The sequence below is a fragment of the Halyomorpha halys genome, unplaced genomic scaffold (genome assembly GCF_000696795.3).
Source record: "Halyomorpha halys isolate HHAL.00 unplaced genomic scaffold, Hhal_1.1 Scaffold251.1, whole genome shotgun sequence".
In the NCBI taxonomy this organism is placed as follows: Eukaryota; Metazoa; Arthropoda; class Insecta; order Hemiptera; family Pentatomidae; genus Halyomorpha; species Halyomorpha halys.
Genome location: NW_027106674.1, coordinates 1,098,756 through 1,124,837, shown reverse-complemented (window position 1 = coordinate 1,124,837; position 26,082 = coordinate 1,098,756). Strand labels below are relative to the sequence as shown.

The 26,082-nt window shown below is 30.9% G+C and overlaps 2 protein-coding genes across 2 annotated transcripts in view; one reads left to right on the top strand and one right to left on the bottom strand.

Moving 5' to 3' along the window:
- The window catches only part of Hel25E (ATP-dependent RNA helicase 25E), a 14,269-nt gene extending 4,304 nt beyond the window's left edge, over positions 1-9,965 (top strand). The window contains exons 6-10 of the mRNA XM_014419791.3: positions 4,587-4,718; positions 7,033-7,179; positions 7,558-7,695; positions 8,705-8,822; positions 9,549-9,965. Of these exons, the coding sequence (XP_014275277.1) occupies positions 4,587-4,718; positions 7,033-7,179; positions 7,558-7,695; positions 8,705-8,822; positions 9,549-9,562 (549 nt within the window). The 3' untranslated portion in view covers positions 9,563-9,965. The remainder of the gene's footprint in view (positions 1-4,586; positions 4,719-7,032; positions 7,180-7,557; positions 7,696-8,704; positions 8,823-9,548) is intronic.
- A 1,316-nt stretch (positions 9,966-11,281) lies between these two features.
- The window catches only part of LOC106680218 (3,4-dihydroxyphenylacetaldehyde synthase 2), a gene marked incomplete at its 5' end in the record, with an annotated part of 20,873 nt that continues 6,072 nt past the window's right edge, over positions 11,282-26,082 (bottom strand). The window contains 7 exon segments of the mRNA XM_067045032.1: positions 11,282-11,810; positions 15,918-16,118; positions 16,878-16,977; positions 18,557-18,674; positions 20,075-20,186; positions 23,380-23,528; positions 24,895-25,024. Coding sequence (XP_066901133.1) covers positions 11,529-11,810; positions 15,918-16,118; positions 16,878-16,977; positions 18,557-18,674; positions 20,075-20,186; positions 23,380-23,528; positions 24,895-25,024 — 1,092 coding nt within the window.

Genomic DNA, 26,082 nt, shown 5'->3' with positions numbered 1-26,082 from the left:
CATATGTCCCCTAAGAATAATTACATGGTTCATATAGTGAGATTTTTATCTGGCAAGGGTTTACAAATTTTCAGATAGTAGAATGAAATAACATTGTTTTTTTTTTCTCAAATTTATCATTAAAATTATCCATTCTGGTTTAATAACAGGGATATGAATACCACAAACACACGAAAGAACTGAGCTGTCACAACAGAAATGGTGGCGATTTAAACTGGTCTATTGTGTGACGTCATTCTCCATTTAACAGACCAAGTAACAGACTCTCAGCCATGTTAAATGTTATTTCTTTTTACCACAGCAAAATAAGGCAATTTTTTTCGATTTAACATGAGTTTTTCCATTTAACACGCTTTAACATGTTAAACCAAAGATCATGAATACCCCTAATATTTACTCTATTTACACAGAGGTTTGGCGAATATTTGGGCTTCATCTATGAAAATTTCAATTTGACTAAATTTGGAACATTTATAGTTATTTTTCATTTTTCATAGTTAATTTTCATTTCTACTTTTATGATAAGGGACTTAATGCTGTTTATAGTAATAAATAAGTAAATTAAGTAAGCAAGTAAATTAAATAAGCTTCCCATGTGGCCCAACATTAAACCCGACAATTGTGTCATTCCTAGTTTTGCTGAGCTGTCTTTAACAGCTTAAACCTAGTCTGCACTGTAAATTTGTTGTGGAGTTGTCCTCTAAACATACTCTCATTGCATATTGTATGTTCTGAGACAGCCTCGAAACTATGAGTCTCTTTTAAACTACAAGGGACAGTTCTGGTTGTAATGTCTCAGAGGCCATAGAGGTTTGTTCTACTTTTAGTTATAATCAAAAATCGAAATCAATAAAAACAGAGATGATGGTTGATGCAGAAGCTTGGTGTGGTAAGTGTGGTAGTTTGATTGATAAATTAGCCAAGCCATAATCTGGATATTACTGAAAAATGCCAGTGGATTTATCAAGTTTTTAATGATTAATAATATTGAATACCTCTTATAAAATATTGACTGAAAATTCAGAAAACAAGTTATAAATTTCTGAGTTTCTATTTCCCTAATTATGGAATTGGCTATTCACTCATAGTGTTAATTTAAATTATAAAGTTTCCTGACAACCTTTCTAGTATCAGTCCTCGTTAGCGACTTTTGTGTGGTGGATTTGTGTGATCTGCCTCAAGTAGCTATAACTTTGAAGATTTCAATTAGTTTTTAAATAACCCCAGTGATCCAGATATTGAAATTTGAACTGCAACAAAACCATCCCAGGCAAGAATAATGATGTGATGACCATATGCTAGATTGAGCCACCATTCCTTTGATCATTTCCAGATTCTCAACGTTTTGCAATTTTTCACATTGCAGTGTTTCAGAAAATCCCTTATTAATAAGGGAATCTTGTATCATGTAAACCGTTTTACTGTCCAGACCAGTATTACATACAATAGGAATGGGTGATTTGATTCTTTTATCTAAACCAATTCTAAACAATTGACTCTTCCTTTAGGTGAATTTTTCTTTCCACTTTAACTTTTTTTTTTTTTTTTTTAACAAAATGAAAAATAAAGTTGTATTAGTTAATTTTCAAAAAACTTAAAATTAATGAATAAATAAAACCCTACAAATATTCAACATCTAGTTTCAGTCCTCATCAAGGTTCTCTCCCATTAGTATAAACTCCCATGAGTAAAAACTCCTAAATAATTTAAGGTAATACTTGTCTTCAATAAAAAATATTTTCTTTCTTTTAAAATGTCCACAGAATACTTAATTCTTTCTTTTAACGCCATGGCCACTTATTTATTTGTTGTTCTCATTTCTTCTATATTGCAATTAAGTTAGTAAAGTAAATATTGTTTCTTTCATTAATAGACTTGCAATAAAAATCAAACAACTTATTGGTAGACCTTAATAAAAAAAAAATGTGTGTGATTGTAATTTTGAAATTAAAAAGAAAAAATCATTCATCATTATTCTAGATCTGAACTGAAGCTCCTTGGTATTTAAATAGGATTGCTGTTGTTTCTTCCAATGTTTGTTGAACTTCCATTTTTTGAGTTGACAATATATATTTTATTTATTTGCTAGTTGTTAATCATTAAGGATATTTCTTAGTTACATCATTATCATATGTATAGGTTAATTATTGTTTGCTTGAAGAGTACCATAAAAATTATTATTTATATTGTTCGATTTGATTTGTCTAAAATAGTTCTTTTTTTAGAGTCCAAACACTAATTTTGAATAGCTTCTGCCATTTTGACTCAGCGACTGGCTCTGGTCAATGTGCATTTAATGCCATAGAAGTAAATTAGTTTCAAATTATACAAGTTTTATTTAATATAAAAATGAGTCAATTTTGATAGTAAAAATAAATTTGAATTATAGCAGCTAAGTGTCAAAAACCTAGTCCCAATTCTTGGGCTCCTCGTCCTAACTTCCTTGTCTTCCTATGAAATACTAAATATAAACTCCTTATTTGATTCCTCATTCCACTTCTAGCTACTGGTTTGGTATAGTACAAACTATTCATTGTCTTGTAGGATAGGGAAAGGTATTTACAATGTTAATATTATAGTGATGTTTATCAATAAATGATAATTAAAAAAAAAATTATCTGATTAATTAAAAATATATCGTTTTTGTATTATATCCTCCTTATGGACACATTTTCCCCACTAAATCAGTTTTTTTTTTCTCTCACTTCACTTTATAAAGGTTTCTTGTACCTATTATGTACAAAATCCTTAGTCCCTGCATTGTCAGTAAATGCTGCTCTCCTAAAGCCTCCTATTGTCGAAACATTTGTTAGTTTGATGATCAATCGGGATTGTATGGTGGGTTTTAAGGTGTTTCCTAAAACATTTCATGAATCTTTTGGGGTGTTAAAAAAGGAGCTTAGAAGTTTCTATAGTGCAGTGGCTGGCAGGACTGTTCTCAATTTGTTAAGAAATTCCTACAAATTCCTTTTTTTTTTTTTTTTCCAACTCAGTTCTTAACCAGCATACATTTTTCACATCTTTTATCATATCAATTAATTACTTACTGTTGTAGAGTAAAAATAAGTGCATTTTTTCTTTTCTCTCTATTTTATTTTATTTATATAAATTTCTTAATATTAACTATTGCTATGAAATCAGCTTATATATTATAGTATAGATATGTTGATATTAGGAATGTTCCCGAGAAGTCAGTCAGTATGCATAGGCAAACATCATCTTCGCTGTGGATTGCCTTACATTAAGAGACAAAAATCATTTTCCTTTCTTTCTCGTCCTTAGAGAAAGTTTTGTACCAAGGAAACTCTCTTGCCTGTGAAATGCTGTTTTTACTAGTCTTCTGCCAACAGCCTCAGCAAAATAACAGAGTGGATACCATTTAACGCCTAAAATTTAATTATTATGCAATTTATGTTGATACTTCCTTGTTCATTTTTATTATCACTCACTTAAAGTGGTTGCTTACCTTTCTTTTTTTTTTGAACTGCCAGCTCAATATTTTTTTTATTTTAATGACACACATACAGTGAAATGTTAACTGAATTTATCTTTGGTCTTTTTTTTTTTTTTTTTTTCAGTGAAGGACAGATTAATCCAGTTGTCCAGAATAATGAAATTTTTTTCTTTTGACCCTTGTTTCCTAGATTAAACCTACATCTTTGTTTTTGTTTTTAGATATTTTCATTTTTCTGCTTTTAACACTTCCGTGACTGGTCCAAAACTTAAGGGACAATTAATAAGTTGAAAAAAAGGAATGTTCTATTTATTTAACCCATTTGCATCATAAGCGAATATATACCGCATTTTGCCTTGTAACTATCACCAGAGCGCATATATGTGCACATTTCAGTTATGCATTTATTACCAAATATAGCGCATAGTTAGAGAGTTCTTGAAAAAATTTTGGTGATTTTACTGAACGGTTTTTTCACTTTTCTGTGTGATGCAAATGGGTTAAGGGAGACTGTCCACACTTAAAAATCTATTTAATTTTAAAAGGTTAATCACTTTTATTTTCCTTTAGAAAAACTGATATTTCTTGTTCACCAACCTAATTTTTGTATGAAGCAAAAATTGTTAAATAACTTTACCATTATTTCTTTTTATTCCTTCGTATGCATTTCATTCTTTTTCGTATTTTAAACCACTCATTTTTACTAATTGTTATTTATTTTGGATATTTATAGAATTTATTTATTCTAAAGTACTTTGCTGGGTGAATGTAATTATAATTTTTATTTATTTAATTCATTTTGTTGCTCTTTTAAAAACACTCATTATGTTTGTATCAAGTCTATATCTGGGCCCTGTTTAAAATGTAGGCTAATAGTATTAGTTCTTAAACACAAGTATACTAACTAAAGAATACTAGCACTAATACTTTTTGTTTCATAATGGGGAGAACTATTATATTATGGGCGTTAAAAAATTCAAAAGAACATGTCAGCATTATACAAGTCAAGGAAGTTGTACCAAATACAGACTACGAGACTAATTGTGCTTTTTGATCTTTATTTTTAAACGGGGCCTATGGTGTATTTTAAGTTATAAATTGTATCAGTTTCTTATTTTGATTTTGATTTTAGCCCATGGAAGTTTATGTAGATGATGAAGCTAAGCTAACCCTACATGGGCTTCAGCAGCACTATGTTAAACTCAAAGAAAATGAAAAAAATAAAAAATTATTTGATTTACTTGACATCTTAGAGTTTAATCAGGTAAGTTTAATCAGTTTAATACATTAGCATCATTGTGTGATTCAATGTTTGTGTCAATAGAATCATATTCTTATATATTATATTTTGATGTTTTTGAGAAATTCTTACCGATTTTGAAATAGTCAACTTGCTTGTTGTTAGGAACTATCAAGAAGGGGGGATTTCTGTGAGATTTTTGTGTATGCAGTTATTATGCATGCATCAAGAATTTTGAATTATGTTCTGCAAACGGCCAGACAACCCCTTACTAAATCCTGGCATCTTCAAGCAGTTTCCGCTAGTTAGATCAGTAAGGTGCAGCTGTCCTCAGATTCCGGATATCGAGCAGGCTCCTCGATTATTCTGCAATACCATTCACTCATCATGTATCCTGTATATGCATAGCTTTTAACACTCAAAACATCAAAGTTTCCAACTATATTATTAAACTGAGTGTTATGTACATTGGTGGTCATACTGTTGAAGTTTAACGACTAACCATATCTGAATGGTGAAAATAAACAAGAAAAATTCAATTTTCAAACTATCAAGTATCATTAGAGGTTATTAAATGGGACAAGAAGGACAGAAAAATATAAATAATCTACGTTTATAGAGGAATTGGTTGTTTTTGTGATGCCATTGACCCTGTAGCTACTCTGTTCTTGATATGACAGTTCGAGTTTGTAAAATTTGTGTAGGATGAAAAGTGTTACCATAGGCTAGTACCTGATGTTCAGCGTAAAGAAGTCTTGATGGGACATGTTAGATATCAGGCAAGGAGTGAGCCTGAGACAGGCCAAGATACTAATAACTAAACTCTCTACTTCTAGCACTAAGTGGTTTTACCAAGGGAGTACTTACTGGCCATTGCAGACATCTTAAATTTTGTGGAGTAGTTAGTGATGAAAGTTGTCACTATTATGGACAGGCCCTAGAAATTGCTCTACATTATATAGCAGACTGTGACCGGTATGCGTCTCTAAGATTTAGTCTTCTAGGCTCTAAAAGAATCCTACAATATGAGGATTCTTCTATAGATTGGTTGTCCCTTTTAAATTTCATTAAAAAATCAAAAAGGTTCGATGTCGAGGAATAATAGTCATTATAAGAATTATTCTATTGGTCTGTGGTGGGATTGACAAAAACAACCAATAAGCCCACTTATTGGATATGTTCCCCCTTTTGAAGAAATTATGTTATTTCAGTATAGTTCAGAGTGAACTTGAGCCAATTTGTGTTTAATAAGTTGAAGATTAGTGGAATTAGTTAAATAATACTCGCTGAAGTTGCTGCAGATATGAATCAAAGTTATATTGATAAAAATGTTTTCGTAAGTAATGCATATCATTTTTCTTTGGTTACTGGGTCTTTTGGTAATCTACAGGGAAGAATTGGTATTAACTTAAATTTAAGATACTTTTCACAGAATTGGTATCAATTTAATTTTAAAACATTTTTCAGTGAGTGAATGTGACAATTTTTAAGAATCATTTGATAGGTTATTGAAAAAGATTCTGGAATTTAATTCAATTCAATTAGGTTTATATCTGTATTTGTTTATTATAATTTTTTTCTATTTAAGGTTTTTCAGGCGACAAAATTAAAACAAAAGTAAAGATTACAAACTAAATTAAGAAATTCTCTTTCATTTTAAATCTGTTCACTTATTGAAGCACCTGGTTATACTGATTTGAAACTAGATGTACAGAAAGTATGCAAATTAAAAATGAAAGAGAACTTATTAATTTAATTTGTGTTTGTAAAGTAAATTTAGAGCTTGGTGAAGATTTATTTACTGTTCTCAAATTCAATAAATGAAACTGCGACATCATGATTATTATTGTTTGACAGGCATAATAATGTTGATGCCTGTGTTTAATTGCTTTCTATGTCCTAAAATCAGTGATATGGAGAGTTTTAATGAATAATTTAATGATAGGCATTTTATGAATAATTCAATCGTTGATAACTTTCCAGTGAAAAGGGACCTGTTATTAGATTCTTCACAATCTTTCTGATTATTCCACCCAAATCAAACATTTTTGACACAATATACCAACAAAGACTAATAAACACAACAAAAAATCAGGTAGTAAGCACATTGACAACAAGGTTGGTGTGGTGGAATTGACAGATACATAGAGGGTGGGGGTATCTTTACACCTCTTCCTCTCGCCATGCCCACTCTCGATCATTCTATGCTCGGTGTGTTATGGAGAGCTGGAGCTGGAGGTGCTCCCTGCTAGTATCATCAAATATATATAAATTTAATAATTACATAACAATATTTATATTTGTAAATATTTTTAATTAATGTAACCTTATTTTGCAGGTTGTAATATTTGTAAAATCAGTTCAGAGATGTATGGCTTTGGCTCAACTGTTATGTGATCAGAATTTCCCTGCTGTAGCTATACATAGAGCTATGAGTCAAGAAGAGAGACTTGCTAAGTACCAGGAATTCAAAGACTTTCAAAAGGTTTTTAGCACATCTTTTTAGTACATAAATTTATTGCAGTATAAAATATAGTATTGTAATACAAATCTTATGGGCCTAGCAAAATTTAATATACCTGGAATATAGTTCAAACTTCTTAACTGTTTAGATAAAGTTAAAATCTCAAAATTAAGTAAATCTTTTGATTCTATTATTACTATATCTATGTTTAAAATTTAAAGATTGAGATAATAGTACTAAGTCATATTTTCTATAGTTGAATGCTCTTTAAGTTTGATGAATTAATTAATGTCTTTATGAGTTTATTTTTATTTATTTATGCTACATTGCCTTGTGAAGTTTATTCTTCTTAACAATTTTTATCTGTATTAATAAATATTTATATTACTCTTTCTGCAGAGGATTCTTGTTGCTACCAATTTGTTTGGAAGAGGAATGGATATTGAAAGAGTAAACATTGTATTTAATTATGATATGCCAGAAGATTCAGATACTTATCTCCATAGAGTAGCAAGAGCAGGACGTTTCGGAACTAAGGTAAATATTTATGCAAGTGTAAAGGGATTTACATTAAGATAGTGGAGGCTATGCTTCAGCACTCTCCATTCATAATTAGTACCATTTTAATTCAGTCTAGGGAGGTTGGATTTCATTTTGTGGCAAAGCTTCTTATAAACGACAATCCTTTCAATCTGACTTGATTAATTTGGTAAACCTTTGGCATAACCCTCTTTCCTTCCCTAGTAAGAGAACTCAATATCTCGATGAATAACAAGATTAACATGTTTTTTGTCTTGGCATTTCATAGGATTGGAAAAATATAAGAAAAAATTATGGCAGGCATTTTTCATATTTCATACAAAAATCAACTTAATTTTATTTGTAGGTAAATTTTTGTAAATGTGCTAATGTATGTTGAAAATAACAGTATTAGCTGTGTAAGTTTTCCCTAGATAAATAGCTCAATACTTCAATTCTAGAATGGTAAGCTTGTACATACATATTTTTTAACTTCTGCCCATTATAGATGAGTGAAAAGTCCTGTCCTAATCGGAAATATAATGGGTGTCCATGTTCGAAGTACTTGGGTTCCACAATAGAGTGGTTCAAATATGTTAAATTTGTTCCTTGATTGAATGTGGTCTCCTAGTAAAATTATCTGTTAAAAGGGTTTCACTGTATTAGGTTTTGAAAGTGAAGGTTATTCATATGTCAAAAGTGAGGAAAACTATGTTATGATCTACCCTTGGGAAATAAAAGTAACAAAGTTAAATCAAATAAAAATAATATGTTAAATAAATAGAGTTAACAAAAAGAGAGGAAGATTGATACAATATTTCAAATAACTCTGGTTACCCTTAATATTCTTCTTACTTACATAATTGTTATCTTGTAATATTTTACAATTACAATTTTAAGAAAAGTTCTTTTCCTATTGAAATCATCTTGCCTCCTATACAATCCTTACTCTAGATGATATTAGTATCAAATGTGGTAATTGTAATATTCTTTTATCCCATTAAACATTTTAATTTGTTACTTTTAGGGGTTGGCAATTACATTTGCTAGTGACGAGGCAGATGCTAAAGTTCTGAATAATGTTCAGGACAGATTTGATGTTAATATTACTGAGTTACCTGATGAGATTGACCTTTCGTCTTATAGTAAGTATTACGTATTCATTTTTTAAAGTTTTATTTTGAATCAGAATGTATAATTTGCAACATATTTGATGCCTCTGCTCCAAGTTATTTTAATGTTATAGTATATTGTTTCTTTTTGACCTTTGCTTATGATTGTAATTTGATACAAAGAACATTTCTGTTGTAATTTAATAAATATTTGTGAGAAGGTTAAAAATTATTTTGTCTCAAGTTTATGAATGACAGTCAAATGTAATCCTCTGATTCTAGTTAGCTCTAGTCGTAAAGTATTGCAGAAGCTGTCATGTAGTTTCATTCATCAACTTTATCATCAAGTCCAATTCTTAATTGTAAGATAATGTGAATCAGAGAAACTATTGAAAATCATCACTTAAAATATTCTATTGGTGTTCTACTACTGTAAAACTTGTATTGATCAAATTCTGAATTTTCCCTTAACCAATAGAACTTCATTCTAGCATTTCAATATCACATTCAGAGAAAATCATGCTGCTTTTAGGCAGTAGTTATATAATTTCCTTATTGATTTATTATTGCTTTCCCTTAAATCAATTTTCATTTATTGTAATCATTTCATTATATTTACCCAGTTTGATTAATTTTCACTGTGTCTACTAAAATTTCTTGTCTATATCTTATTACTTTTGTGGATTTATTTTAAATGTAAAAATTATCTTTTTGACAAAGGAATGTTATTTTCATTATATCAAACTTTTTTTGTTTCAGTTGATGGACGATAACCTATATAATATTGAGGTATTTCCACTTCAGTGTATTTTATTTTACTTAAGATTAATTGTGCGTGTCAGTGATTTTCAAGGACTCAATTGTATGTTGTATGCTTTCATTTTTGTAATAGATCTTCTGAAGAACTGATTATAGTTATTCATAAAATAAATTAATTTTTAATATTCTGGTCTTAAAAATCAAGAAACATTGTCTAGATCTTATGTTCATTTTGTACATTGATTTTTAACTGTAATAAAAGTTATCTTTTTAGTTAAAAATAAATGGTGATAAAAAAGAATGATGTCTACTTAGAAGTAGTTCTAAGAACAGTGTAGAAAGTTATTTGTCCTTGAAGTAATTTTGTTCCATGAACAATGTCTTTTTATAATAAATATTTTTAATTTAATCCTGTAATTACTGGTGTGTTACGTTTTTCTCCTTGATATCTTACTCTATAATACTAGTTATCTAAAATTGGTTGTTTTTGAATATAAGTAAAGAGGTACAAAATTATAAAATGTATTTCTTTAATGAGGTGAGGTGAAGTATTCTTCCTATAATAACTTTTTTTTATTTATCCATGACAATGTTTAGGGACCATAGTCCCAATGATAACAGCATTAGTAATATAGAAAAACTCATGGAAATGAATAATCAAATTAATGATACTATTAAATATTAATAGAAAGTGTTTAATAATAATAATAAAACCTAATTACATAACTGATTTTTATAGAAATGAAGATAATAGACAATCAGATAATGTAGATATCCAAGACAAAATAGAATATAATGACCGTAGAAATTAAATTTATCAATATTTTAAAATTAATTTTTACTAGGACTAATATAAAATTAAAATGACATTCATAAAATATGACTACAATAATCTAAATTTAGGATTCTATAATAACAATAAATTAGGTAATTACCCGAATAACATGAAAGATAAAATAGAAAAACTGATTAACAAAATGTATTATATCAGATTAATTGTCATAAATGTGAAGGGATTTACATTTGAGAAACCTCAAAAAAATTAAAAACATTAACACTACTGCACTGGCCCGATGCAGCATAAAACTAAAACACAATTTTGATTTTAAAAACCAACTAATATTAGAAATAGTGAATTACACTAAAGATAGGAAACTGGCAGAGGTTATACACATAGAACATGCAATCAATTTTAAAACTAATACAAATAATTAAAGTGCACACTACACTGATATCATAAATAAATTAGTAAACCAGCTAGATAATATAATAGTAACTTAATAATGATGAATTGTCATAATGGTTAAATAAAGAACTTAATAAAAATTTCATCACTGTAATAATTAGAAGTTGGGAATATTTAGCATGAAGGTGTAATCCATTAGTCATCAAGCAACATTATCAATATAACCTTAATAGAATGAATGTAATAATTTTTTTTAAATAAAGTGAAATAAATAAGGAGAATAAATAATATAGCATAGTTGTTGATTCATTGTTATGTAGTTTGCATAATGTGAAATTAGTTATTGTAAATTATAGTATGCCTAATGCTGGGGCAATGGCTTCGAAACGTTATTATGGATAAATAAAGTTGTTAATAGAAGAATTCTTCACTTCACCTCATTAGTTAATTGCAGAACTATTCAAGTCAAATCAACCTTAATTTTATGGAGTGAATGTTTCTCGACTAGGAAAATATATTCACATTTACTGAGAAGAAATTCCATGCCTTTCAGTTTGTCATAAGGTTTTTACATTAATGTTAACATATGCTCTTTTATTAATGGAAAGAAACATCTCACTATTTTAGAAATTTAACTGAAATTATAAAAATACAATCATTTTAAAATATATTTATAATTACTCAGTTCATTAACCGTTTCCATTCACTAAATTTCAATATTATTTCCATAAATGTTTTATTAACTAACAAATTATAAAGCTACACAAAATTTCATTTATTGAACAAACATATTGTCATCGTGGAATTATTTTCTCTTTTCTCTTTTGATTCCATTGATTAAATTTTGCAGCTGATTCCATTAATAATGCTGAACAGTCCAGGGAATGTTTTGGCCATATAATGTCCGCATGTGATGATATAATTTCCCAACCTCGATCAACATCACCCTCACACATTATTCTACTGCATATTGCATATCGGATGAAATTTTTTTCACCGAATTTGCCTTGATTCATAAATATTTCTTTGCTCTCTGTGAGTATTTTCAGAAGGTCTGATGTCAGTTTATTAGGGCCCTAAACATAACAGTTATAATTAAATTATTGAATAAAGTAATAGTAATTACTTTCAAAATATTTAAGATTGAAATGATAGCATCAAGATTGATTAGTACATTTGGGTTTGGATGGGCATCATTGGACATACATATGTTGAGAGTGACTCATTGTATCGGCATTGAAACGGTTTGCTAAGCCTTTATTATTATTATTAATTGTAATTAAATAATAAAGTAATTAATTAATGTTGAAAAGTTGTGAATGAATATTTTTAGAAAAAGTTTTATGATATATACAGGACTAAAAAAGACTATCAATTTTTATTTTAATAGAGTTTAAATTACAAATTAGTTTTTATATGTCAAACCAATATAAAATATAAGGTTAATATATATTTAGCCCTCTTAGTTTAATTCTATTTCATGTATCTAATCGCTTACTTTGTTACATTATTTTAGTTTTTTGTATCTTTTTTTAGTCTTAATGAAGCCCTGCAAAGTGGGGTGAAAAGTCGACTCATAATAGTTTTTTACTTTTTTTTACTTATTTGAGCTACTTTTCACTGCACTCAGGGGACATCTGTATTTTGTTGTTTCTGTAAATGGAACTTTACATTGTTTAAGTTGAAACAAAAAATTAGGTTAGATAAATGGGCTTAAGTGATAATAGCTCTTCTGCATCGATACTAGTAACTATCTCACCAGACTTGATTGTTCTGCTTTATTACCTCGCAGTAAAAGTCATAATGACCAGGCGAGAGCTTCCAATCACAGGGAGCCTGATACTTATTTAAATGCTGAAGAATGTTTGGCCACCATACACTATTGAAAGGGGAGTAATATTACGTATCTCTATATCATGGTGTACTAACTGAGGACCATTACTGGTCTCCCTACCTTTGGTGGATCTTACTACTATAGATAGCTTGGTATGTAACAAAGAGGAAACAAATGGGCCAATGAAACTTAGCTAGTTGCTTATTATTGTTCCCCTCCCTTGTAGATAACTGTAACATCCACCTTTTTGGAAACTATCCCCAATTTAAGCTATTTATTGAAGTTGGCCAAAAGCTGATATTAAATATAGGAGATACTGTTCTTGAGCATTGCTGAGTCAATAGCATCTAGACCCAATGTATGTCCAGTCTACTTTCTGTCCACAGTAGTTCGAAGATCTCAAATGTCCTGTGGAAGGCACAGTTTATTACCTGTTGGGTATACCATGTTGCGGCTCACACATCAGCTTCATTGTTTTGAGATGGGTTATTCCTGTGTTATGACACCTGAAAGAAAACCTTCCCACATTTTCTTTTCAAGAGCCGAAACCAAACCACTGAATGTACTTAGTATTATTTATATCCAATCTTCGTTAATCCATTCCTGGCTGCCTAGGAGAGTTACCTGAGGAAACTGTTTTTTGTTTTTTCAGACTCATAAAATATCTGACAAAGTTCTTGGATTGATTTTAGTTGGGACTGTACTCAGACTAACTGTATCAATCTGAGATGTTAGCTGATTGTTCTGGTCCTCTACCGTGGTTTTATTGGCTGTTTGTGCTTTCATATTTGATTTCTTCATATGTCACTGACTATCGAAGGTCTAGCTAAATATGAGCCTTTATTAGCCGATAGCAGTGAATCCACAGAAGGTCCAGCCGTTGTGTGATTATCTGGAGCGGAAAGTGGCTCAATTAAGTTTGGCCTAGGTGAACTCTACTGTACCAGGCGGGAGTGTGATGGTGGGTGTAGCAGAGTTAAGAGGCCTGCCCTACTCTACTAGTTGTCAATTCTAGTTCCTCACTGTTCACTCTTTCGATTGTTTCTTCTGTTACAATCAATGTTGAGCTAGTTTTACAGCACTATTATATTCTTCGTCTTTCTAATATAAAGAAATTTAAAATTCACTATGCCTCGTAAATGTTGTCCTTTATTGTACCAGCAATTATTCCAGTTCTTCTAAGAACCCGGGTTATGTTACCACGTTTCATTTCCCGAAAGAGAATAATAAGACAACAATGGCTAAAATTGATTCTCAGAAAAAACTGGTCGCCGTGTTCAAATCGCAAATCCACTACACCTATTCGTCCTAAATTAAAACCAAGCTCTTGCTCTACACTATTCCCTAACTTGCCGCATTATTTGTCGAAAAAGCCCGGAACTAAACGAACAGAACCTGAGGAGAGGAGAAAATCGAAATAGAGAAACAGAATTATCTGAACAAGAGGCTGATGAAATTACTTCGTTCAGTTGTCTAGTAAATTCTATATCATTAAAACTAAAGTCACTGGTTAACGAAAGCGATACTTTTGTTAAAATGCAAGAAAATTCCATCATTATTTTTCAACTTAAATTTTAAAATTATAAGTTTAATCATCACATTGAAATTACAGAAAATCTGGATTAAAAATGTTTTCATTGTAATAACCAAATTTCTGTTAATGAAATGCAACTCATAAATGGTAGTAGTGACATTAAAATTAATAAGTAGTCAAAATTAAAAAAAATATGATACAAATACGTTTCTTTATTTGATACTCTTGTAGACAATTTAAATATGCATTTTAATGAAATAAGAGATAAGCTCATTGATCAAAACGAAGAGATTAAACTTTCTCAACTATATTTCTTTAAAGAGCAAATAAATTTACTCTTTAAAAATCAAAAAAAGATACTCCTGTAATATGATTATGACGACCTTAATTTACTTCCAGTCGAAAATTGAAAGGAATCTATTGTGAACTGAAACACTCGCGTCAGGGACAGTAGAGTTCGCCTTGGTTTGGCACGTTATTCACTCTCGCTGACGACGAAGTTTCCAGGACTGCCTGCTGTATAAGAGCTGAGATACCTTCGCGTTTAGCTTTGTTAGACTATTTTCAGGCCTCTGAATCATATCAAGACTTCTAGCTTCGTTATTGATGTGATTGCAACCATAAACATATATGTCTTATCTGTCATCCGCAATACACAAGGAGACCCGGAAGTTCTCTTTTATAGTTAGCCTCAAGAAGGAGGATGCTTACTGCAGCCTCTTTCGGCTTAAAGGTACTAGAAATTTTAAAAAAAAATGAATAATAGTTCTTCGTAAATTAAAATTGTTTTCATTTTTTCCTAACTCTAAAAAAAAAAACTTTTTTGACGGATCTTCTGTTTTTATTGATTATAAGAATTAATTGTCTTTAAGCTTTATGTATCCAATAATCTGACTCATTTTTATAATTCAGTTTCATATGTCAATTATACCACAAGTTAAATAATAACCTCAGATATCGGTAATCATATGGACAGTTTTATGAAAAAATATAAAAATTAATAGAAAATTTTATCAGTAGGTTCTGAAAGCCAAAGAATTCAGAGAAAATCAAAGGGTGGACATTCATTTTAATTTTTTCCGTGAGTTCCTTTACACAAAGAATATATACCTTATCATGGAATCGAAAGGTTGAAAGAAATAGCGGACAATATCCAAATGGTTTGTGCTCGCGAACACAGCTCAGTTTCAGAAGGAAGGGAGGGACATGTTGACAGAAGGGAGGATATTCCATCTGGGAGGACTTTGTTTTGGAAGAAATCTATAAAGTAAAGCGTAAAACATATAAATCCGTTCAACATTGTTTTAGGGAGAACGATTAGAACATTAGACTAAAGAACTAATAGATAAACCGAAAATGGTGTTGATGGTAGATATAAATGATTTGATAATTTTTTTTTTTATAGAATTTGATAAAGTATAGTTTGTCATATTCATAATCTCAATAAATGTAAACTGTTTAACTAGGCTTTAATTTGTACAAAGCCAACCAAACGGGGAATATGGCGTTAGGAGAATAAGGATTGCAATTTAGCTGTTCATTGATTGAGAAGACATTGGCAATTCAGTCGATTTTATATACTTCTACAATTGTTGGACTTGAATCAGATGATTGCTAATACGTTTTCATCATTTGCACTCAAAAATAGTAAGAAATTACTATAAATGATTTAGAAATCATTTATGGTGATTTCTTACTATTTATAGTAAGCTATACCGGATGGGCATTTTTCTAAACTATTACACCCTTTTAAGAATACTCATTAAAATTTGGGGCTAACAATATTGAGATTAGTAATATTTGTATAGAACTTACGTTCATTCTGAAGCATACTAAACCCATCGATGCTGGAGCAACTATCTCAAACCTTGCATCTTTTCTGACGAGAGATTCAAAATGTTTAGCGAGTAAAATATGATTCCTAATATAATCCTGTAGACCACTCACACCATACAGCCTGAGGGTGAACCATAGTTTTAATGCTCTGAATCGCCTTCCCAATGATATCTCCCAGTTCTGTAACAATTAAATAAATGACATGCTCAATGACTCAAGTTACACATGATTTATTGTTTTCTGATGGATGATTTTTTGTTTTATGATGTAAGTGGATACTACAGTTCTTTACAAATAATAACGGTAGTCAATGAAGCAAATAGAAATCTTTAATTAGCTCTAAACAAACCAAGCGCTCCGGGAGGCCTAATGAGAACTTACACACACACACATGCATACATTGTGCAGCTACCAAAAATCAGAAGATCTTGATACAAATAAGAATTAGGCTAAGATGGAGAAGCTAGGATAGACGGGGGTAATCAAAAGGGCAGTCTTTTGACATTATGATAAAAATGGAGGGAACCCGTCCCTAGGTATTGTTAAGGAAAAGGTTACGATAGATATTTTATTTAAGCGGATTAGACAAGTCCTTAGAGCTTATGGGTATAAGAATAGGAAGATGAAGGATGTTGAAGTAACAAATTCAAACAATACTTGACCAAGTAGAGACGTTCTGGTATAGCTCTGAAGGGACTCAATGGGAACCTGGTAAGCCTATTCTTGACGGTGTCCTATGCACTCTCAGTATACCATTGATAGGTATTGTACCTATCGAGGGGCATTTTAAGTATATTTATTTGGGCTCATTCTGGAGGCGAATTTGTTTTCATAAATAATATATACCATGATTAGGTATTTATAGATTGAAGCAATTCTATATACATTTGTACAAGACAATAATTAATTTACTGATCTTGATAAAAAATAATTACATACCCTGAAATCTGGAGCCCATTTTTCAATACATTCACCTCTATCTCTAAGATATATTCGATCTACAGAGAACGCTTCTTGTATATAACGTCTGTCTTTTATCCTGAAAAAAATTATGTTATTAAGAATATCTTTGCACCACAAAAATGATGAAATGATAGCCTTTTTCATTTATGATATTAATTATGTACGATAATTAGAATTCAAGGATTGTTTTTCTTTATTTAAAATGTATAAAACTAACTGTTTTTTACTCGCACAAAACTTATCACATCTCTCAATATTCCGATATTACTTGATTAATGAATATAAGGTTATAATTTGTAAATTTCATTGGTGCAATTAGTAAAAACGGAATACGTAATTGGAGGCTACCATAGCTGAACTTGAAAAAAACATTAATGCGTATCTTACCCAACAGCCTATCAACCAAGGCACAACAAAAAATCTTCATTGTTTTATCATTCATCTAACTATAACGTTCCTACTAAAGTAACACCCTTGTTACTACAAACTTTGATATTATGAACTCGCAGTCACTGCTGTTGTTTCCTTTTTCGTTCCCAACCTTTCTTAACAGACCGATTTTGTTACTTTTTTATTTTGTAGTGTTGGGGGCTCGCAATGGATTTTTACAAAATTCAAGCCAGAACGGCCCCAACGAGCTTAATGAAATTTTCCTGAAATATTCCCTACGAGAACCTGAGAATCTTGGTTTGGTATCATTGAAAATACGATTTTTTGATAATAAAAATATAGTGTACAAAATGCACAAATAGGGTGAACTACATTACTGCACTAGTGTGGACTAAGTTACCCAAGTAGTCAAACCTATAGTAGGTTCATTCGGACAGTAGACTTTTCCCTGAGAGATATAAGGAGGTTAGCGAACATTGTGTCTGACAGCTCCTAACGTGATACGGTATTTTGGATGGAATTAGTGATTTTTGGAGGTCCTATGCCCAACTCTCAACCTGGAGGGTCTGAAAAAATATTTTCCATATCCAGAATATTCTGTCTTTCAACGTCTTATGGGTCAAGGTCCTTGGCATGATCCATATCTTTCCCCTTAGTGGGTTTAATCCCACGCTAGAAGGCAACTGACAAAGTGAATAAAATTTGAAATTTGCATGACATTATTTCTTCTCAAAGGTAGTAAGTAATATTTGTTTTCAAAATCTCAGTGTTGTGGTTATCTTCAGCACTTTTTCCGCATAGCAAGAATTTTTATTTTAACATTCCCATAGTACAACTAGTCTTCATAAGGTACATAATATCATTCGTTCAATTATATCACAATCTTATTTAAAAAATCCGAAAATACACAATTTTCTGAACTCTCCCTTATTACAGAAAACCGACATGTGAATTTAATAGTACGGAATCTTTATTAGTTTTTCAATTTTAGATTTGAATTAAGAAGGACAATATAATTTAATTTAGTTCATCACTGTTAAAAAAGGGTTAAATATTAACGGTTAATGACTAATATTGTACTGGCGCAAGACAACTAGTACCCTGTAAATGAGCCTTTAGGCCCTATGAAACAAACAATTATAAATTAAGAATAATCTTTCATAATTAAAGAAATAAATAAAATTGCATAATATTAACTTAAATTGAAATATAAGTATTGCAGTTAAGTTAGTGTTTTAACTCGGTTAAACATATTTTATATTTACCAAAATACTGAACAGTCAAAATTAACCAGAAGCCATTTGTGAGGATTCATGTTAACACTGTCTGACAATTCAATTCCTTTCATTAAATAACGGTATTCTGGGCATATGAAGGCAGCACCTGTAAACATTCTTCAATTTAATTTTTAGTTCAATTTAAAATTGCCATTAGTGAATGTTACTCAGATGAATTAATTTCCTTCATTTTAGACCATTTTGTAAAGCAATAAAAAAAGAATAGATAGGAATGAACATAGATAGTTGTAACCTAAACCTTACTGTACAAATTGAGAAACATCGGCCACAGCATGAGTGGGTTGATCACTTGAAGTTCTTAGCGACCAACTCCATGTGTTTGATCAACAAGTTAGCCACTTTACTTTCAGTCTGGACCTTCAATTTTCAAATATAAGAAATCAAAATATTTTTGATAACAAATAATTTGATTGATTTAAAGTAGCTAACTTGAGGACCAAACGTGTTCAGCTCGTCGTTGGCTTGGAGTTTGTATATGACTTTTTTAAGAATTATATATACTTAGGAGCACATCGTCGTAACCTGCACCATCTATAAGGTACTGATAATGAAGCTCTTTTAGGGAGACAGGGGCCAATTTTCTAACTCAAAACCCAAGAAGAGCGATCAGCACTTTAAAAACTCTCGGTGGTATAAATATAATTATTATTAAGAGAACATTATTATTATTATTTTTAACTAATTAATTTTATAATAAATTTCATTCTTTGAAAAGTTCCCTCATTGTTCCACCGTTGCTTGGCATCTTTCCATTTTTTCTCGAGACATATTGCACCATTTCCATGTGTTATTGTATGCCTTGTCAATTAGCTGATTAAAACATAAGCTTGTCAGATCCTTATGATCTTAATGAATTCATTAGCTTCATTGTCCGGGGCCCATTATGTGATGAGTAAATACACCACATAAATGGACCCCGAAATTCGTCACCATGTCACACCGACAGTTGATATGTTAAGCTGTTTTATATTTATTATGACAGAATGTACATATGGGTGATTCTGTCATCGTTTGATTGAACAAATCTTTGTTAGATTTATAGTAGCTTGTTTATATCCCAAACAGACAAAATTCTGATTCTTATCGACCAACATTGCACTTCATGAATTTGATTTTTTCAAGGCGTAGCACCAGTAATTCAATTCACTAATTGGTCTATTGGTTCGAATGGATTCAAAATGAAAAATTCCATTCTTCCAGAAAATTTTAGAGAATTAGTTTTTTTACGCATTATAATTCTCTGGAAGAATAAATAATTTGTATTTTCTTAACACTTCAAATGCTATTCAACTAATATACTATAAAATTAATTGTAACAATCTAAACAAAATATACTGAAGGAGAACTAGTCCCCAATGATATTATGTTCGCATAGGACTATTTTTTTTAAATCTAAGAAGCATCTTGTAAGTTCTTTAATTTTTTCTTTATAATTTGTAGTTCTTAAAATAAATAAAATTTACATATGACAAGAGCATATAAAACCTGCATAAGCTGCATCTACATGTAGCCATATTCCTTCTTTGTGGCAGATAGGTCCTATTTCAGACAAATCATCAAAAGCACAAGTTCCGGTAGTTCCAAGCGTAGCAACTACCTATAATAAAAAAAAAATGTTATAATTTTTAGTATTATAATCTGAGGCTCAGACCAAGAATAAACAATATTAAAATACCAAGCTTTGAGAAAAATGAATTTGAAAAAAAAAACTGAAGGTCTGCGGAAACGAGGATGGACATATGTTGTTTTTAGTAGAAGTCTAATCTTTTACAGAAAACGATTTTATTACATAAGTATAAATAATAAATTAGAAACATCTAAAAATGGGCATTAACTATTATTGCTCCAAGCCCCATACATAACTTGGTAAAATAGATTGTTCGAAAAGACAACAGAAGAGGGCAGACCGAGCGAGAGGGAAGCACTTGGGACTGGGAGGTAGAGGAGGAAAGAGAATGAACTTCCACCATAGGAAGTCCTCTATAGAGATCAGAGGAAAGACGAGTTCTTTAGAGCTGGAATAGTTTCGCCTCTGACTTCATAGAGTGCGATTCTATTCTAGCGTGTGTGCAGCCTATTAGATATTTTTGTTTTTTTCATGCTTTCATGGACTGTTTTATAATTTTTTGTTATTTCTATTTATAATCAGGTAATGAATCAAAACATTTCGCCCGATTTATCCCAAAACTTCAAACATATTACCGCAAATAAACCTGATATAGACCTACAATGAGAAGAATCAAATTCGAAACAAAGATGCACTGATTCAACTCAATCCCATTCACACTTTAAAATAATGGGTAAGTATTACCAGGAAATTACTCCTTTAAAAGCTAGGATGGGCGCTCATTTAACATGTTATCAGAAATCGACCTTTTCTCAGAAAATACTAATATAACAGATAACTAAGCATACTAGACAATACCAAGTACCAGCAATAACAATACTAACCCGAATGCTCAGTCCAATACTATAAAAATAGCTCTGATATTCCTACATAACACTAATAATTACAGGCTACTGTTAAACGACTTGAATAGATTGTGCATCGGACCATTTACTAGCCAACTAATTGGAAACAATACGAAAATTATGTTAACGAATATCGAAGATTACAGAACTTTAACTAAGTATTATGATGAAGAAAAAATTGAGAACTATACATTCTCAGTAGATAAAAATAAATATTTGAACGTAGTAATAAGAAAGGTTCTCTATAGTATAATCGAAGACGAAATAAAGGCTGAGTTAGACTCAAAACAATTCGAAGTTGCCTATGCATCCAGAATGTTAAATAAAAATAAAAAATCAACTCCACACTGTTCATTATCTTAAAAACAACACAAAGGCCTAAGATATTTTTAATCTTAAATATTTATTTTCTGCCCTAATTACAGTAGAACCCAAACACAAAAACACTGGCATTCCTATGTGTAATAACTGTCAAAGATCTGATCATAAAAAGAACTAGTCATTTGGAACCGAGGTGTGTTACGTGCAAAGATAAAACACCATTTCTCAAAGTGCCCGTTAAACTTCACGGATAAGCCATTTTGTGAGGAAATTGCGAACTAGCTCATGCGGCTAATTACAAGGGATGTAAATATTATCAAATCCTTAAAATAAAATAAACTCACCTTCAGAACCAAATATTCGTAAATCTGAGATTAATTCAAGCTGACCTGCCACGAAAATCTCTTCAAAAAACTCATTTCTGATGTTATTAGATCAATATCAAAACCACCGGAACCAAAAACTCAGTTAATCAAGATAAAAAAACAAATTCTGAAAATTTATTGTCTTCAATAACTAAAATTATAATCGAAGCTATCAAGCCGTATTTACCACACATTATAACTCACCTATCCACTTTAGTAGCGTGTTTGTTTACAAATGGGCCATAATATAAATAACAGCTAATCCACAGTTACTAATTCTCTCCTGACTAACTGAGCTTTAATACAAATCATACATTATTTAACGAATACTCAAATATTCATTTTTCGTCTATGGGTACGGAATTAAGAGAATTAAATTTTTTAAAAAAAGAAATGGAACCACCTCAACATAAAACTAAAAAGGATCTAGATGAATGGGCGTATTCTAAATATCAGGGATATGTGGCCTTCATTATGGAAGCCTACGAGATGTCTATTGGATAAACGTGAAAAAATTTCAAGTCTAGTAGACAATGATGAATTCATCAACAGTGACGCCGAAAAAATTGAAGTGTTCGCTAATGTCTTTGAGAAAACATTCTCCAATACAGAAATAAGTGCGAATTTAGTCACTGATGGAATTGACAAGTATCTAAATCTCCCCCTCGCAACAGTTCAGCTCCTACCTAAATTCACGTCCCCAAAAGAAATCCAGGTCCTGATTAAAAAGCTCAAGGTAAAGAAAAGTCCTGGCCATGATTTGATCCCAGGTATAGCAATCAAAATGTTACCCAGGAAAGATGTCGTTCTTATCACGTCAATTTTTAACAATTGCGTTCGTACTGGATACTTTCCTGATACGTGGAAGAAAGCCGAGCTCATAGTAATTCACAAGCCTGGTAAGAACGCTAAACAAATCAGCAACTATAGACCTATCAGTTACCAATGTTTGGAAAATTACTGGAATCAATAACATGATAATTCTTTTTTTCAGAGCATCGAAATTATTGTTGATTTTCAATTCGGTTTTCTAAACGGTCATTCCACTTCTCACCAACTGGCAAGACTATTGGAATTTTTATTTAGCGGCTTCAAAAAAAATAGCACCCCCTGTTAGCGTTCTAGGATTTCCAAAAAGCATTCGATAAGGTTTGGTATCGAGGTCTCCTATATAAACTAAAGAAAGCAGGCACTCCAAAATACCTATACAATATTCTGAACTCATTCCTCAACGGTAGCACATTTTCTGTCAGAATTAATAACAAAAATTTAACCCTTAGACAAATCCATGCCGGTACTCCACAAGGTTCAGTCCTTTCTCCCATTTTGTTCAACTTCTACCTTCACATCATCCATTCCACTCACTCCTCCATAGCTATGTTCGCTGACGATACAGCTGTATTCTTTCAACATGATGACATAATAATCGCTAGAAACACTTTGTAAAGTCACCTTAACGATCTAGAACAATATTTCACTAAATGGATGATTAGTTTGAACATTGAATAATGTAATTCCTTCTACGACTTTATATGTTAAATATTATCTTTGTCTTTCTACTAGTCTCCCTTTTAACTAGTTCCCCTACGAGTTTCCAGTACCAAGACTGAAGGAAAATAAGTGGATACATACGAAACAAGGTATAAGTCCAGCTTCTTTATCTTCTGTTATAGCGTCGAGTAAGGTTGCTCCGGTCAGTCTTCCACCTTTGTCTGAGGGAAGTAATCTCGTTTTCATTGAGCCTAACAGACCAGCTTTTTCGACACATGAATTCGATTGATCTAAAATATTAAATATTCTGTTTAATTCATCTGAACACTTATTTTTACGAGTTTCAACAGCGATATTATATTATTTTAAAATATAACTATAAAGAATATAGGGAATACAATGTATTCAAATGATGTTGGTTGCAGTAGTGTTGGAACAAAAAAGTAATTGCAATTTCTAATTAAAGTTATGTATAGTTGCGATTTCTTTTATGCAACTAGAATTTGCATTTTCGGACCATTATTACAATAACAGTGGTTTATCAAGCATTTGAAATTAATAATCAATATTGTAATTTAATTTCCTAGATTCAAATTATAGCAATCGGAAAATAATTGTGATTGTAATTACTTTTTGCTCAACTTTGGATTGTGGAAGGATTGAACACGAGTAGTGTCATGTTCAATCCTTCCACAAGAAAATGAATTCATGAAGTCTTATATATTAATGAAAGTATATTTTCTACAACGAAAAACGATGTTATTTAATATCTGTATTTGGTATTATGGCAAACTAACTACATTATAAATAGAAGAAATGTTGACTGTATGAGAATTTAACCTTCTTTACTTAGGTAATACTATTATATCAGCAGATAGTGTAGTTTATCAGCAGGTAGTTTAGAATGAATACATCAATCCTGAAACAATGCTTAGCTGAAATGGAGAAAATGTTCAAGAGTTTACTTAGGTAATACTATTGACTGTTACACTATTTACTTTTACAATATGTGTGAAAGAAGTCCTGTTACTCGTAGAGCTTAGGGTTACGATCGCAACCGCAGACATAAGGTTAAGCCATAATTTTGGATATGAAAAGTCGAGACTTTGTCAAAAACTCATATAACAAGAGATTTGAAGGAGTACTTTTATAATTATTGGAATATGTTCTTGAAAGCTTATATTATGAGCTTACATGCCCAGATTTTATCGTCTCTAATTTTATAATGCACGTTTTGGAATTACGGTATAATTTTGTTGAGATTTTTCTGCATGAAATTGAATTTTCGTTTATTTTTCAAGTTTTATGAAATCATAGCCCTGCAAACAAGTTTAAGTCAGCTGTTAAAAGTTTATCTCAGATCTTGTCTGTTTATTTCGTTTTTCCATTTTATATGTTTATGTTTAGTGTTTTTGATTGGTATCGTTATAAGGTGTTTATGAGATTGGAGTAACACGAATTTATATTTTGTTTTTCAAAATCATAAATAGAACCCACCGAACGGTCTGGACATCACATCTGTCTGCTTTTGTGAGATTGGTCCGTATGATATATAAGACCAAACCTCTTCGGCCTTTTTTTGGTTAATATGAATCAATTAATACAGAGTCGGAATCTTTATAATAACGTATAGGGATAAATATATGACAAACTTACCAGAGGAATAAGCAATTAGTTTTCCTCTTATAGTATTTTCATCCAAAGAAGAATCATTTTCTAATAACTGCCGCGTCAGCTTTTGTTTTGCAATAAGGAGCGCAACGAGAATCCCTTCACTCCCCGATGTCTAAAAACAATAATGATGACTCATTATTTACACATTAAAATTCTTCTTTTCTTTGAAATTATTATAATAATGTAAGGTAGAAATACTAAAAATAAGTAAGTCAAGTGTCTTCTGCCTGGACGATGAGCAGTAGAATGAGCCAACTGAGATGGCATGTACAACAAAATGGCAAACAAAAGCTCATGACGGACATTAGATTTTTTACTTCAGGATTATACTTTTGTGATTCAAAGCTCATATTATTTTTGTAGTAATCTATGGAGGCATCAAATAAAACACAAAATTATACACTGTAGATATCAGTGAGTACGTTGAGGGCATAATCGGCTGGATAAGCAATAGTTCTATATAGTTCGTATTAATTATAGATATTAATTGTACAGTATGATACATTTTTCTTGTAGGGATATGCTTTAATTAGTATAGCATGATTTCCGTTAGATGCATTGACTGGATGGTCTGTTCTGTTTTGTGGTGTTAAATATGCTTTTAATATTTTCTACTCTGCCTCTTTCTGTTATTACAAGTCTCGAAAGTCGGCGAAGCTTCTGTATTAGGAGGGTTGGAAATTAATGCATAGCATTTTAAAAAGTGTTTTCCACGTTATGTAATCTCCGGGAAACATTTTTTGCCCTTGAGAACCTATCAATTCTCAGGCTAATATTTGTGGTAAAATTGTTTGCACGGAATACAAACTGGAAATTAGGTAGAACTTGTTTTGTATATTTCAAAATATTATGAAATAAAATGTTTTCAAATGTATGATTAATTTTAGATTAGATTAATGAATAATTAATACATATCAGTCAATTATTTAATACTTAGTATATTAATTGGGCACAATCAATACCTTTTCATGACAAATATATATTAAAACTTTTTAAAAAAATTTCATTTAGTAATTCTGGTTTATTACTTGAAAAGTAATCGAGTTTTATTTTCAAAGAAACTATTTAATAAGAAGAAGAGATTTATTTATTGATAGATATTACAATCTGCCACACAGTTGTGGGCAATAGGTAATATTGATAAATGATCACATACATACTAAAATAAAA